The sequence below is a fragment of the Sylvia atricapilla genome, chromosome 8 (assembly GCF_009819655.1).
Source record: "Sylvia atricapilla isolate bSylAtr1 chromosome 8, bSylAtr1.pri, whole genome shotgun sequence".
In the NCBI taxonomy this organism is placed as follows: domain Eukaryota; kingdom Metazoa; phylum Chordata; class Aves; order Passeriformes; family Sylviidae; genus Sylvia; species Sylvia atricapilla.
The window spans coordinates 31,017,967-31,032,078 of record NC_089147.1 but is presented as its reverse complement, the minus strand read 5'-3'; the positions used below and the strand labels follow the sequence as shown (position 1 = coordinate 31,032,078).

Below are 14,112 nucleotides of genomic sequence, written 5' to 3'. Positions count from 1 at the left end.
CAGTCTGGGCACTAGGACAAATATGAAAACCCACCTCAGGAGGCATTAAGAAATTAAGGGAACAATTGCTTTATTCTCTCTCAGCTTCATTTTCCTGCCTTCTGTTCCCCAGGCCCTTCCAATGGGACCTGGTGGCCCAACTCCAGCACCAGCCACCTCCTGAGGGAGAACTACACCTTCCTGGCATACTACCAGCATTCCTCCCCCGTGGCTCTCATGTTCATCCTGGCCTACACCTTCATCTTCCTCATGTGCGTGATTGGCAATGTGCTGGTGTGCTTCGTCGTGGTGAAGAACCGCCAGATGCGCACGGTCACCAACATGTTCCTCCTCAACCTGGCCATCAGCGACCTGCTGGTGGGCATCTTCTGCATGCCCACCACCCTGGTGGACAACCTCATCACAGGTGAGCAGGGCACAGGATTGGAGAGACAGTGTCCTCCCATGCATGAGTGGGGAACATTCTTTTTTTTTTTTTTCTTTTTTTTTTTTTTAGGTTTTGGCCATTTGTGGTAAAATAAGTTTGATCCTAATGCTGCATTTGCATATTTGTTTGAAGTGCAGCCATTCTTCATCAAGCAATGCTGAAAAAACCTCCTATTCTTCTTGCATCCCCCTTCAACCCATGCTGGCTCAGCTCTGCCTGTTGACCTTTTCAATGATAAGGGAGTTCGGAGGGTTCAGCTGCAGCAGCAGCCAGGCCATAGGGCAGGGTTTGCATTTATTGATTATTGGGTGTGATCTATTTATTGCCTTGGTATTAGGGTCAAGAAACAAGATGAAAGTCCTGACTGAGGACCCCAAAGTTGATAGAAAAAACGAGAGCCATCAGTTTCTAAGTGTAATGTCTCAGTCTTTTTTACCAATTTTGGGGTTCTGCTTTAAGGATCTATGCTAGTAAAGACTATCTCCACACAAGCCCCCTTTTAGGAGCAGGACTTAGCATCCCCCAGCAACAACACAGTGGATGTCAGGGGACGCCTAAAGGGAGCTGGGCGAGCCAGAGGCACCTACAGCCTCCACGGTGTCCCCTCACAGGTTGGCCCTTTGACAACACCATGTGCAAAATGAGCGGCCTGGTGCAGGGCATGTCCGTCTCCGCTTCTGTCTTCACGCTGGTCGCCATTGCTGTGGAGAGGTACGTTGGCATGGGGATGTGGGCACATGCGGACCAAGCAATCTCCAGCAGGTCCAGGTGCCTTGTGCAGTTCCCATTGTGGGAAAGCTCCTGAGAGTGTCAGGAGCAGGAGCCTGTCATAGCTCTCCAGGAGCTGTCCATGGGGCATTCCGGCAAAGTGTCCTTTCCCACACTGGGCTGAAAACACCAGCCTATCTCTGCCACCAAAAGACACGTGTAAAGAGCAGCCCACCTCACCCTCCATTCCCACTCCTGGATCCAGGCTGCCCTCCTTGCCCAGGGATGTCCCCACCAGGAGCCCAAAGCCACCACCAGCTGTTCTCCCACAGGTTTCGCTGCATCGTCCACCCGTTCCGGCAGAAGCTGACACTGAGGAAAGCCCTGCTGACCATCACCATCATCTGGGTGCTGGCTCTGCTCATCATGTGCCCCGCTGCTGTCACCCTGACTGTCACCAGGGAGGAGCACCACTTCATGGTGGACACCTACAACAACTCCTACCCTCTCTACTCCTGTTGGGAGGCTTGGCCTGAGACAGGGATGAGGAGGATCTACACCACCGTCCTCTTCTCCCACATCTATGTGGCTCCCCTCACCCTCATTGTCATCATGTATGCACGCATTGCCTTCAAGCTCTTCAAGTCGGTGGCACCTGCCCACAGCGGAGAGGAGCCGGAGGGGAGGAGGATCTCCCGGAGGAAGGCCAAGGTCATCAACATGCTCATCATTGTGGCCCTCTTCTTCACCATCTCCTGGCTGCCCCTCTGGACGCTGATGCTGCTGACGGACTACGGGCGGCTGAGTGAGGGCCAGCTCCACCTGCTCACCGTCTACATCTACCCCTTTGCCCACTGGCTGGCCTTCTTCAACAGCAGCGCCAACCCCATCATCTATGGCTACTTCAACGAGAACTTCCGGAGGGGCTTCCAGGAGGTCTTCAGGGCCCCCCTCTGCTCGCTCCACTGCCAGCGCAGGCCCTACACCCCCTGGAGCCACGGCCAAGGGACCCTCTTGGGCACCCGCAACCGTGTCTTCACCCAGGCACCAACCACTGACTCCCCAGCCGTGTCCAAGTCAGGGCCGCTGGCCCCGCGCCACGCTGGTGTCCCCGCATGGGACAGCTGAGGAGCCACGGCCACCAAACCACTCTGGACCAAGGGCTTGTAGGGTGGGGAGTGGGGATTTGCCACATTATGGCCATGAGACATCAAAATAAAAGTGTGTCCTTACTGATGCCTTGTCCCTGGCTAGGCTCCTCCATTTCCCCCATGGCACCATCCCAAGACCCTGGCACCGCAGACCCCTGGACCCCGTCCAGAACCCCCCTCACCCAGCCCCAGTCCAGGAATGAGACCAGGGAATGTAGGGATCCAGGAGAAGTGCAGGAGAATGAGTCGTTCTGTGCCATGCTTTGCCACGCCATGCAGAGGCACGCAGCACCATGCTGGGCTGGACCAAGCCATGCCATGCAGGACCATGCCAAACCACACTGCCATGCCCATGCCAGGCAGGACCAAGCCATATTGTGCTGGACCATGCTACCCCATGCTCTCATGGCCATGGGGAATGGACCATTCCCATGGCCATTCCATGGATGGACGATGCTGTGGCTGTGCTGTACCAAGGCATCCCATACTGCTGTGGCCACACTGGCCCAAGCTGGGCTGGACCATGCCATCTCATGCTATCGTGTCCCTGCTAGACCAAACCACGCTGCGCAGGACAACACCACTCCTTGCATTTGTGGCCATTCTGGATCACACCCCACATACTGCAGTGGCCATGCCATGCAGGACCAAGCCATGCCATGCCAGTCCATGCCACCTCATGCTGTCATACCTATGCTGGGCAGAATCGTGCCGTGCCAGATTTCCCAGCCCACACTTCTCTGGCCATACCAGGCAGGATCAGACTGTGTTCAACCACGCTGCCGCCTGCTACCGTGGCCGTGCTGAACCGTGCTGGGCTAGCACCGTGCTTAACCGTGCTGGGCTAAGAGCATGCTGAACCGTGCTGGGCTAGCACCGTGCTTAACCGTGCTGGGCTAGGAAAAAGCTGAACCGTGCTGGGCTAAGAGCATGCTGAACCGTGCTGGGCTAAGAGCATGCTGAACCGTGCTGGGCTAGCACCGTGCTTAACCGTGCTGGGCTAGGAAAAAGCTGAACCGTGCTGGGCTAAGAGCATGCTGAACCGTGCTGGGCTAAGAGCATGCTGAACCGTGCTGGGCTAGCACCGTGCTTAACCGTGCTGGGCTAGGAAAAAGCTGAACCGTGCTGGGCTAGCACCGCGCTGAACCGTGCTGGACTAGCACCGTGCTGAACCGTGCTGGGCTAGCACCATGCCGTGCCGGTCCATGGCAGCCCATGCTCTTGCAGCTGTGGCGAGCAGAACCGTTCCAAGCCGGGCCGGACCATTCCATGCCGGGAAGCGCCGTTCCCAGGCGGCCCGGGCCGTTCCCTGAGGCGCCGCGTGGCGCGGGGGCGGGCCGGGAGCGCGCCCGCGCGGCGCCTGCGCAGTGCCCCCCCGGCGGCGGCGAGCGCGGGCGCGTGCGCGGCGATGTCGGGGTACGGCGTGGAGGAGCGCGCCGGGCCGCACAGCCCCGAGTACCGGCTCTTCTTCAGTGAGTGCCCCGGCCGCCGCCCCCGCGCCCCTTCCTGCCCCTCCGCACCCCGCCGGGGCTCGCCTCAGTCCGCTCGGCTGGGCGCTGCCGCGGTGTCCCCCCCGTCTCACTGTCGGCCCCCTCCCTTTGCCTTGCAGAGGATGCCGCCGGGCGCTACATCTCGCCGTTCCACGACATCCCCCTCTACGCGGACGCCGGGAAGGTAAGAGGAGGTCCTGAAACACGCAGGGGATCGGGGAGTCCTGAAACATCCGGGAGATCTGGGGTCCTGGAACATCCAGGGGATCTGGGAACACACGGGGGACCCGGGGTCCTGGAACATCCAGGGGATCTGGGAACACACGGGGGACCCGGAGTCCTGGAACATCCAGGAGGTCCGAGGTCCTGAAACATCCAAGGGGCGTGGGGACCTGGGAACACACAGGGAATTTGGGTCCTGAAACATCCAGGGGACCTTGGAACACACAGGGGATCAGGGGACCTGAAACATCCAGATCTGAGGTCCTGAAACATCCAAGGGACCAGGGGATCTGGAAACATGCAGGCGACCAGGGAGTCCTGAAGCATCCAAGGGATCAGGGAGTTCTGCAGCCTGGGACACCCCGGGGAGGCTCCCAGCTCCCCACACTGCAGGAGCACCTCATGGAGTCATTGCCTCATCCTGCAAGGAATGGGTTTCTCACCATCCTCGCCTCGGGTGGAGCGACCCAGCACAGGAGAACGGATGATCTCATTCTCATTTTTTGCGTCAGAGAAGCGAGTGGTTGGCTTGAGCTTACTCATGCAGGCGTTTTGGGTTAGCTAAGCAGAAAACTGCTTTTTCTCTAATATCTACATCCATTCTTACGGATGCTGCATGATATTTCAGGCTTGGGTTTTGGCTGCAGTACGGGCACTTTATGCCTGCAGTATAATCCAACACTAAACAGAGAACAGGTTAAATTCCTGCTGTAGCATCTCTTGAGACCTCTTCCCTGGCAGAACCTGCCCCTTGCAGTGCTGCAGGGCTTTCACATCCTTCTAGCAGCCAGTGGTTAGTCAAATTAGGCTGCACTGAGTAAAAAAATGCCCCAGCTTCAGCTCTCTGACTGTGTCCTTTACTGTTGTAGCTTGTTTCTTTCTCTGACATGTACTAAAAAGCTGTGCAGCTCAAGAAATGTGGTGGAGCAACTACTACTTGTTAGAGAGAGCTGAAATTCAGAGGTGGGGAGTGGTTCTGGGAAAGGAAAAAAGAATTTTGCGGAGCTGAGAGATGAACTTCTAAAAAGCAGCTGATTGAGCTACTGAGGTGAAGGTGATGGAGCTACCTGATGTGCTCTGGGAAGTCTGAAGTGGCTTTTGCCTTCTCAGAAGGGAAAAGATGGATTGTGTTCATCAAGGACAGCGGTGAAGCAGTGGTCGAGTAGGGAAGCAGTTCCCAGTGTAGGTGCCTGGCAGGTAACCCAGACAAAGGAAAATCCAGATAATGCCACACTTTGCAAAATGCCTGCAGAACAGGGGAGGAAGGAGCAGGGGAGTGAGTACAGAGGTGAGGAGGAGTTCCTTGAAATGGTCATGCTTAGGGAAACTGAGCTACTGGTGTGCCCTCAGGCACGCAGTGCTGCTGCCAGCACCTCTGTGCCAAGTCATTCAGAGAAAAAAGTCACAATAGCTGAAGGTCAAAGTCCCCGAAGTTACACAATAGTGCTGGTCCCATGAGGCTCTCTCTGTGGCCTGAGTGCCTCAACACTGAGGCTTTACTCATCCTTAGCAGGTGGGCTGCCAGCTACAGTTACAGGGCCCAGCTCTGAGCAAAAGGTTGTCCCACTCTGTCTGGGCTCCTTGATCTTTATCCTCAGACTCCTAAGACGCTGAGAGGATTGCAGAGTGTTTTTATCAGTCTCAGGCTGGACTGTGTTGACCTTACCTGGACCTGTGTCACTGCAAAGGGATGACCTTGGGCTACTCCTTGTGTGTCTTTGGCCAAGCTGGACCACGGGGAAGCTTAAATCCTTACAAAGATGCAGCCCCAAGTAATCTTTCCCAGCCTGCAAATCCTGTTCCAGTTGCCTCATTCCTTCCCTCGAGTTAGGAATATAAATAGTTCTGTGTCTTTCTGCATTCAAAATGCAAATGAGCAGTGACCCCCTGCAATTAAGGGGTTGTAATAAAGCTCTGCTAGGTAAGGGTGTGGGCAAAGTCAGTGATGTAACAGCACTTGTTGCACAATATCAATCCAATTATGGGGCAATACAGGTTCGAGGGACTTTGCCATGCTAATACTGCTTAAGTATTGGGGATTAGAAACCTCCTTGTCCAGGCCAGGGAGCAAGGTTTGACTTTTTGTTAAAAAGCTGTAATCTCTTCAAACAGCACATGTTAAGGTTCAGGCATGGAAAAGCTTGTTTTCTTGGACAGGAGGCTGAAATTGAACTCTAAATCCAGCTGGATCAACAGGAGATGTTTTCAAGTACCACCTGTAAACGAGATACAGAGAGATGTGGCTCTGCATTTCTCCCCCACGTTTTTATCCTCACACCATGCCTCTAGCAAGGTCTGCTTTTACAGGAGTGTCAGCTTGGAGAAGGGGCATCCTTCCCCACATAATGACTAGAATATTTGGGAGTGATGATCTCACTCATTCAGGGCAGTACATAGACACCCACACTATTAAATAGATGGCTTGTCCTGTTGCTCTTGTCTTTTCTGAGTGGCCAGAGTGGCTCTTTCAGGAGCATTAAACACTTAGTATTTAATAAATAGTTTAATAAATATGGCCCAAACCCCATTTTGTTATGTCCAGGGCAGTTTGTGTGCAGCTGTTTGCCATTGATTTAACCTGTTCCTATAGCCTAGGAATGTGATGGAGGTGTTTGTAGGTAGTAACTGACGGAGAACATGTGAGAACCTCAGTCTGGGTTTGGTGTTTTGTGGGATTCAGCTTGGAGTGACGATGTGTGACTGACTGCCCTACAGGGCTTTTATCAGCTGTCTCAAAATTAGCACCAAAAAACAAAAAAAAAAAAAACAAAAAAAACCCCCCAAAAACCCCCCCCAAAAAAACCAGCAGAAAACCCTTATGGTTTCAGGTGAACTGGCTGGTTTCTGTGCTCACTGCTATGTGTTCCCTAGTTTAACGTGTGGCCCCAAGATTCCTTCCCACTCACTGCTCTTTTGCTTTCTTCAGAATGTCTTCAACATGGTCGTGGAGGTACCTCGATGGACAAATGCTAAAATGGAGGTAACTGCATTACAGTCCCAGTCTTAATCCTTGGCTTTTTGTAGATCCCTCCTCAATTCCACCTTGTTGGTTCCTCCTCAATTCCACTACCCAAATCAGAATGGTTTCTAACTTCTCCTGTCAGTATTTGCTTAATGCTGGAGGTCTGGTGTGGAGGCTGAAATTGCAGAAGTTGGAATGCCTTGGTGTTCTCCAGTGGCTTCTGATTAAAGCAATATTTTATGGCTCTTAACCCCACGTGATTCCAAGGTTTGTAAGTCTGCTGGAAACCATATCCCAAGGGATGGCAATGCAACAGGAGTTGTCCAGTATCTGCCACTGGCATTGGCATCATCTCCTGGTTCCTTGGTTTGTCAGTTCCATTTAAAAAATTACTTTTTTTTTATTCATAAAGCCTATAGCAGAGGGATTTATGTCACTTTTCTTGCAGATTTCCACAAAGGAACCCTTAAACCCAATTAAGCAAGATGTGAAGAAAGGGAAACTGCGCTTCGTAGCAAACGTATTTCCCCACAAGGGCTACATCTGGAATTACGGTGCCATCCCACAGGTACTGTGGGTTATCCCAGTGGCTCATCCATCCTGGTGGGGAGAAGGGAGGGTTCCTGCTATTGCTACTGTATTGATCAGCAAAAAAAATCAGCAGAGAGTCTGATCTGGAGCACGGTGCTTGCAGCTGGATATATTGTCCTGCTGAGGGAGAGAACCTGTCAGAAAAACAGGGATATTATTAAGCAGAAATCCCAAGTTTTAGGCTTCTATCTGATGTTAGAAACAAGCTCCCTGAGGTTGAGCAGCTGCTCAGAGGTCGCTTGGGCAGGAGCTGGCAGGTCCTTCTCTGTGGCTGAAGGGAGCTGTCATTGTCTTTCTGGCAAGGCAGTGCCTTCAGTTCCTGCCTGGCAGAGCACAAGGTTTTATCCTAATGGTGCAGGATTTAGGCTGAATCTTTATGGGAGACTCTTCTTGCCAATGCCCACCACTGCACAGATGTGCCTTCCCAGAAACAGCTGGTGACATGGGACCATGATAGTGACATCTGGACACGTGCTCTTAAATGGCTGGGGACTGCTAGATAAAGAGGGACTTCAGACAAGGCTGTTTGCCTCTGATGTTCTCTAAGGCTGGAGTTTCCTTCAGAGAAATAAGCTGTCAGTGACAGATCACAGGCAAACACGCTGAATTTGGTATTCCTGCTCTTGACAGTAGCACATGTCAAGTGTTTTCCTCACATGGCTTAACACAGGGCCTCGAAGTTGAGTTGTTTCCTGCTTGAATGGATTCTGGTGCCTGTTTCTTTGTGCACAATTGTGTCTTTTGATGCCTTTGCTCTGTCATGTGTTCGTGGATCAAAGGTGTTTATGCATCAAGAGCATAAGACTTCCTGGTAGAGAAATGTGATAGTGTTTGTGAATGGCCTTACAGCACCACCAAGGTGTCAAAGCATCTTCCTGAACACTCTGGATCCATCACAAGACCTACACTGGTCCTGTCCTGGCACGCAGAAATTTGGGGAGAACATTCCTTTTTATATCTCAACCCCCTTAGGAGTACGTGTTCCTTGTGATGCAAGTGGGCATGAAGTATTTAGCATGTTTTAAACAGCTCTTGTTTTTGGACTCAATTAATTGGCTTCTGGAGTCGTGTCCTTGAATGGGCATTCACCACTGTGGGTGAGATTCACTGAGGAGTATAGTGGGACTCCACATTCTTATCACTTCTCGAGGGTTAACAGTGTCTTTAATTGTTTAATTAAAGGGAAACAATACACCCTGTCTGTCTTCCATCTCTGCTGGACTGCTATCTGGAGTTCAGGAAACTTCTGCTAAGGAATGAATAAGGGAGAGGAACAGGCAGGAAGCCAAATCAACGATTGCCCTTTATAGATGTGAACTTCACCTTTACGCAGCTGTGGGACAGAGGAGGAAGTCTGGAATGTTGTTGAAAGGGGGGTTGTGGGTAGGAGGGAGCTCCTTATCTTTTGGAAGATGAGACCTTTTAACTTGAATTCAAACTTTCCAGGCATGAGGGAAACAGTAGGCCAAATATCTGACCTGGCAGCAGGTGTGAAGTGGGCCATCCTCTGTTTATTCCAGGCAACTGCATGCCCAAAATAAACCTACTTTTTACTACCTCTTTAGACCTGTGAGTTCTTATTCTTATGTGTAGCTGATTTTGGTGTTGGTTTGGGTTTTTTTTTGTTTTTTTTTTTTTCCCCAGACTTGGGAAGACCCAGGTCACAAGGATGAAAATACTGGTTGCTGTGGAGATAACGATCCAATTGATGTGTGTGAAATTGGAAGCAAGGTAACGCATCCTAAATGTCTCCTGAAACGTGTAATTAATGTCTCCAAAGTCAATTATCCAGGGACATTATTCATTTCCTACCTCCTCTCCCTTAACAATGTGATGTTTCCCTCTGCTGCCTCTGGAGATTGTTGCTGAGATGAGCCAGGGCTGATGAGCTGCTGACAGCAAGAGCTAATTTCATGGTGCCTGGCTGCTTGCTGAGCTCCTGCACAGCCTCCTGTTGTGCACCCCTTGGATGCATCAGTGTGGACAACGTGGCCTTTGTCCTTGCAGGTCTGCTCTCGGGGAGAAGTCATCAAAGTGAAGGTGCTGGGCACGCTGGCTCTGATTGATGAGGGAGAGACAGACTGGAAGGTAATTGCTATCAACGTTGAAGACCCAGAAGCAGACAGCTACAATGGTGAGTTACAGGGAGAAGGAGCAGGATCAGTGCTTCCCTTTCTCCCATGAAAGCCTGCAGGAGGTGAGGACAGGGCTTGCTCCTTCTGTGCTGTGGTGCTAATCAGATGTGATGCTGGGAGGACAATCCTAGAGCAAAACATTTCACTGCTGTTTGTCACATGTGGCCAGTGCTCTGCACAGCTTGGCATTCCAAACACAGGGTGGCTGTCCAGTGGAAGGAAAGGGATTGTCCCCCAAAGCTGTAATCAAAGCTGTTTAAATGTGTTCAGGCTCCTGGGGACACTGGGGATACACACCCCGAGGATGAAACACTAATTTCCCTGAGGAGATACTCACTGTGTCTTCAGGGAACCTGTCTGAAATGTTGCTACGGCTGCTTGGGCAGGGGCTGAAAGGTGCACAGCCCAGAACAACTCAGCAGAGCCACATAAATTCTGTAATTTGGTAAATTCTGTTACTGTTTCTGGCTAACAAACCCCATGTCTCCTGGCAGACATCGAGGATGTCAGAAGGATGAAGCCTGGATACTTAGAAGCTACTGTGGACTGGTTCAGAAGATACAAAGTACCTGATGGAAAGCCAGAAAACCAGTTTGCTTTTAATGGAGACTTTAAAGGCAAGGTAGGATCACCTTCCTTTGTCCAAAACCTGAGCTTAGGGTGTGTGGGGACACAAGTGAGTTGCTGAGAGAATGGATTGTTGTGGGGCTGCTGGTAGTTGATTTCAGTTCATCCTGCTGTTTTTCCAGCCTAGTGAGTGCAGGAATACCAGAGAGAAAAAAAAAAAAAAAAAAAAGCCTGGGGTTATCACTGTGGTGTTGTTGAATATTTTCTTCATGTGGGATCACTTCAGGGCTAGGAGCCTCCGTGTCATAGAACCAGGTGGAAAACACCAGGTTTATTTGCCCCATCTCTGGAGCAAAGGCAGCTTGGCATCACCCTTTGCCTCCCTTGCCCGGTGGCTTTGTTCCATTGCAACCTGGTGCAAGTTTAACTTAACTGAGGAGTTAAAACACTTCTTCCTTCGGGCATGAAGTGTTCCCTCACACCCTGTGAGTAAGGCTCTGCCTTGGCAGCACTGCTCCTCTCCCTCTTCTCTGGGTTGGATCAGATAAGCAGGTGAAATCCTGTTCTGGTTTCCTCACTCCTACTGGGAAGTTCAGTGAGGTGACTCAACTCCCAGAGCTCCTGAGGTGGTGCAGAGGAGGGGATTTCTTCCAAAAGTCCTCTCTGGGAAAGAAAATGGAAGTCATGAAGGACTTGTCTGCTTTGGCTGTAGCACAGCACAAGGTTGGTCAGGCTGGAACACCTTGCTGCCCCTCAGGATGGGTGAAACCTTGCAAGGAAACTGGAAAATCAGGATTAAGAACCTCACACATGCTCTGCAGTGTTTTATTTGGCTTGGTTTGGTATCAAACCAGGACATTTAGTGCCGGCGTTCGCACCAACAAAGAACTGCGTGTTTTTCCTTGTCCAACTGACAGGTTAATGCTTGAGCATATAGTGCTTATTTTTAAGGAAAGAGCTTGATATGCCTGGAAACAAATTCATTTTTAAGTAGTTGCAAAGCCAGATCAGCTGCGTGTCCCTTCCTGCTGGCCTGAATCATTTGCCTGGAGTGGAAGAGAGCTCCTGGATAGGCCTGGATCAGCAAGCTGAAGACAAACCGAGTGGGAGGAGCAGGAGGGTGGAGGTGCTTTTATAATGGAGTACTGGCCCAAGATTGGGTTCAGTTTCTTTTGGCCCTAAGCTCACTCTGTGACCTTGGCAGATCCTCCCATCTTGAAAGCAAAACAATTCTGTACAATCCTGGTTGTTTCAGCTCTTGTGTGCTGGGAGTTTCTGCTCTTCCTGAACAACACCAGAGCGGAAGAGGTTTCTTCCAGCCCCTTCCAGAGCTCTTTAAAATCAGCTCCTTGTAAGTGATAGTCTGGAGAAGGTGGTCCAGTGCTGCCACAGGACATGACTTTTGTTTTCTCATCTCCAACTCCAGGATTTTGCCCTGGATGTCATCAAAGGCACCCACGAACACTGGAAAGCTTTAATAACGAAGAAAACCGACGGAGGGGGGATCAACTGGTAGGTTAATGCTTGTGGTAATGTGCACTTTTCCTCTCCCCTAAACTAAAAATCCTGGAAGGAACTTCCCTTCCTGAGTGGAGCCATGCTTTCTGTTAGCTGCTGGCTGTCTTCCCCAGGCCTTCCCCCTCCACTTGGCAGCTGTTAGCTGCCAGCCTTAATATTCCATTATTTAATGCTCCTGGAGGGAAGGCTGGGCTTGCGCATTCTCACAAGTGCCCAATGTCTTCCAGCACCAACCTGACGGTGTCTGACAGCCCTTTCTGCTGTAGTCAAGACTGTGCAAAAGCTACTGTGGAAGCAGTGAGTACCAGTTTGAGTGGCCAAATCCTGGTGTTATTGTCGGGAAAAACGGTGTGGTGAGCTGTCCTCTCTGTGTGAATGGCACATGGCATGCTCAGAATGTTTTGGGTGGCTGAACACCTGCTTCTGGTTAAATAGAATGGATGTGGAGCAAACCAGACATTCCTCCAGAGGCTTCTCCCTGCCCTTAGTCATCCAAGAGATGGAATCCCAAACAGAGTTTGAATTCTGACTTGTAGCTTGGCTGTCAGCTGAGAGGATTTTAATATTTGGACTTCCAAGAGCTTCACAGTACAGATCTCCCTTTGAGAAAAGAGAGTAATTCCCCAGGGATTTTGCAGCTTCAGAATGAAGGTCTCAACACATAGTTCTCCTACTGAGAGAGGTGTAGTTCTTTCCGTCCAGCCTCAGGAATTGTGTCTCCTTAGACTTGATGGGTATTGCTGTTGGAAACCTGAAAGGGCTTAGAGGCAGGGGACAGGAAAATTACAATGCAAATCTCGCCTTTCCTTCCATAGCTGGAAACCTGAGTCTCTCTGTAGCCTTGGAGAGACCTTTAAAACCATTGTCTTGTTTTCTAAAATGCTGGTATCCCAAAAAAGGGATCTCAGTGAGATTTTTGAAAGCCCTCATGGAGGATGTGTCACCTGACAGGAATTTTCTCTCTTTGGTTGTTGAATACCAGGGAAACTCTTCAGAGGAGTTCTCAGATAGTCCTTCGTGCCTCTATCCCCCCGTATTTTTTAAATCGATGTTGTAGGTTAAAAAAATACCCAAAACCAGCTGCTTTGCACCTGTGTAGACTCTGGAGTGGGAGCTGCTTGTGCTGGGAATCAGATGGCCCAGGAGCCTGCACTTGGAGGAGAGCACCTTGGGGGGCACCTCTGGAATGGGGAGGCTCTGGGAATGACAGGACTCTGCACACCAGCCCAGTTGTTCCCCCACAGCTAGCCAGCTGCCACAGGGTCTTAAATGGTGCTCAGGAAAGACTTGTGCAGCTCTAAATGATGTGTGGAGAGTGCAGGGACACCTCTGGTCTCTGACAACACCCTTCTCATTTCAGGCACCACCGTGTAAAGCTGCCAGCCCCATCCCACCTGAAGGTGAGTCTCAAAACCCACCCTGACATCCCAGTACAACCAGGGACTTCCTCAGAGGAACTGTCCATAGGAGAATGAGGGTCTGAACTAAACCTGGATGTTGATGTAGCCAGGACAAAGCACAAGGGCAAGCTGAGGGCAGTGTTGGGAGCAGAAAGAGGAGCTAGGCTGACACTTCCAAGCCCTTCATGGGGGATAAACCTGTGGAGAAATGCATGTCTTCCATGTGGGCATGGGAGTTGGAGGTCAAATGGCTTTGCCTCCCTGAGTCAGCTGAGCCAGAGGGAAGCCTAGCCTGCTGTCCTTGCCTGCATCAAGTCATGGATGCTCCTAATGGCAGCCTGAGCAAGGGTGACTGCTTTGGGAAAACAAATCCTCATAAACAGGGTTGTGCCAGAACCTGTTTGCTGTGTTGAGGAGCTGTTGTCAGGAGCAGAGAAAGCCCCTGAGCAGTAGGTGACACATACACGCTGCCGTGGCCATGACTACTAAATAACTGGGTGGCTCACAGGGGACTAACCCGGTCCTTTTTTCTGCCCCACACAGTTGATAAATGGTTCTACTACCAGAAAAACTAAGTCCCGAGGATGGTGGTGAGACAGCTGTGTCCTTCCCACTGAGGAGCTGCCACGTGCAGTAATAGACCAGAAAAATAGCTTCAGTGTCAGCAAGAAGACCTTGCCTGTAACTTTGCTGATTAGAATTCCATCCCTAGAAGTGACGTGTCTGCTGAGGCCCGGTGAAGGCCAGAAGAAGTAATTTATAAAATCCAAACAACCCTGCTTTTGCATGGTCGTGTGGTGTGCTCTAAGTCATGACAGGAGATCACTCACCTGGGACGTGTATGGATGCTAGAAATAAAAACTACTGAAATCCAGTGCTGTGGGGCTCCCTCTCCTTTCTCTCTCTGGAGCTGAGGGCTCACAAAATCACAGAATCACTGA

General features: G+C 51.0%; 2 protein-coding genes across 2 annotated transcripts; both read left to right on the top strand.

The window, feature by feature from the left end:
* NPFFR1 (neuropeptide FF receptor 1) lies at positions 1–2,336 on the top strand. The gene is made up of 3 exons (XM_066324513.1): positions 1–406; positions 1,039–1,138; positions 1,468–2,336. Exons 1-3 carry the CDS (start codon positions 217–219, stop codon positions 2,261–2,263), a joined length of 1,086 nt encoding a protein of 361 aa, XP_066180610.1. The 5' UTR covers positions 1–216; the 3' UTR covers positions 2,264–2,336.
* Positions 2,337–3,652: 1,316 nt separating this feature from the next.
* PPA1 (inorganic pyrophosphatase 1) lies at positions 3,653–14,045 on the top strand. Its single transcript, XM_066324269.1, has 11 exons — positions 3,653–3,758; positions 3,896–3,960; positions 6,925–6,978; positions 7,409–7,528; positions 9,196–9,282; positions 9,559–9,685; positions 10,181–10,308; positions 11,680–11,765; positions 11,999–12,068; positions 13,132–13,171; positions 13,715–14,045. The coding sequence occupies exons 1-11, from the start codon at positions 3,695–3,697 to the stop codon at positions 13,744–13,746; spliced, it is 873 nt and encodes a 290-aa protein (XP_066180366.1). The 5' UTR covers positions 3,653–3,694; the 3' UTR covers positions 13,747–14,045.
* Positions 14,046–14,112: the final 67 nt, after the last annotated feature.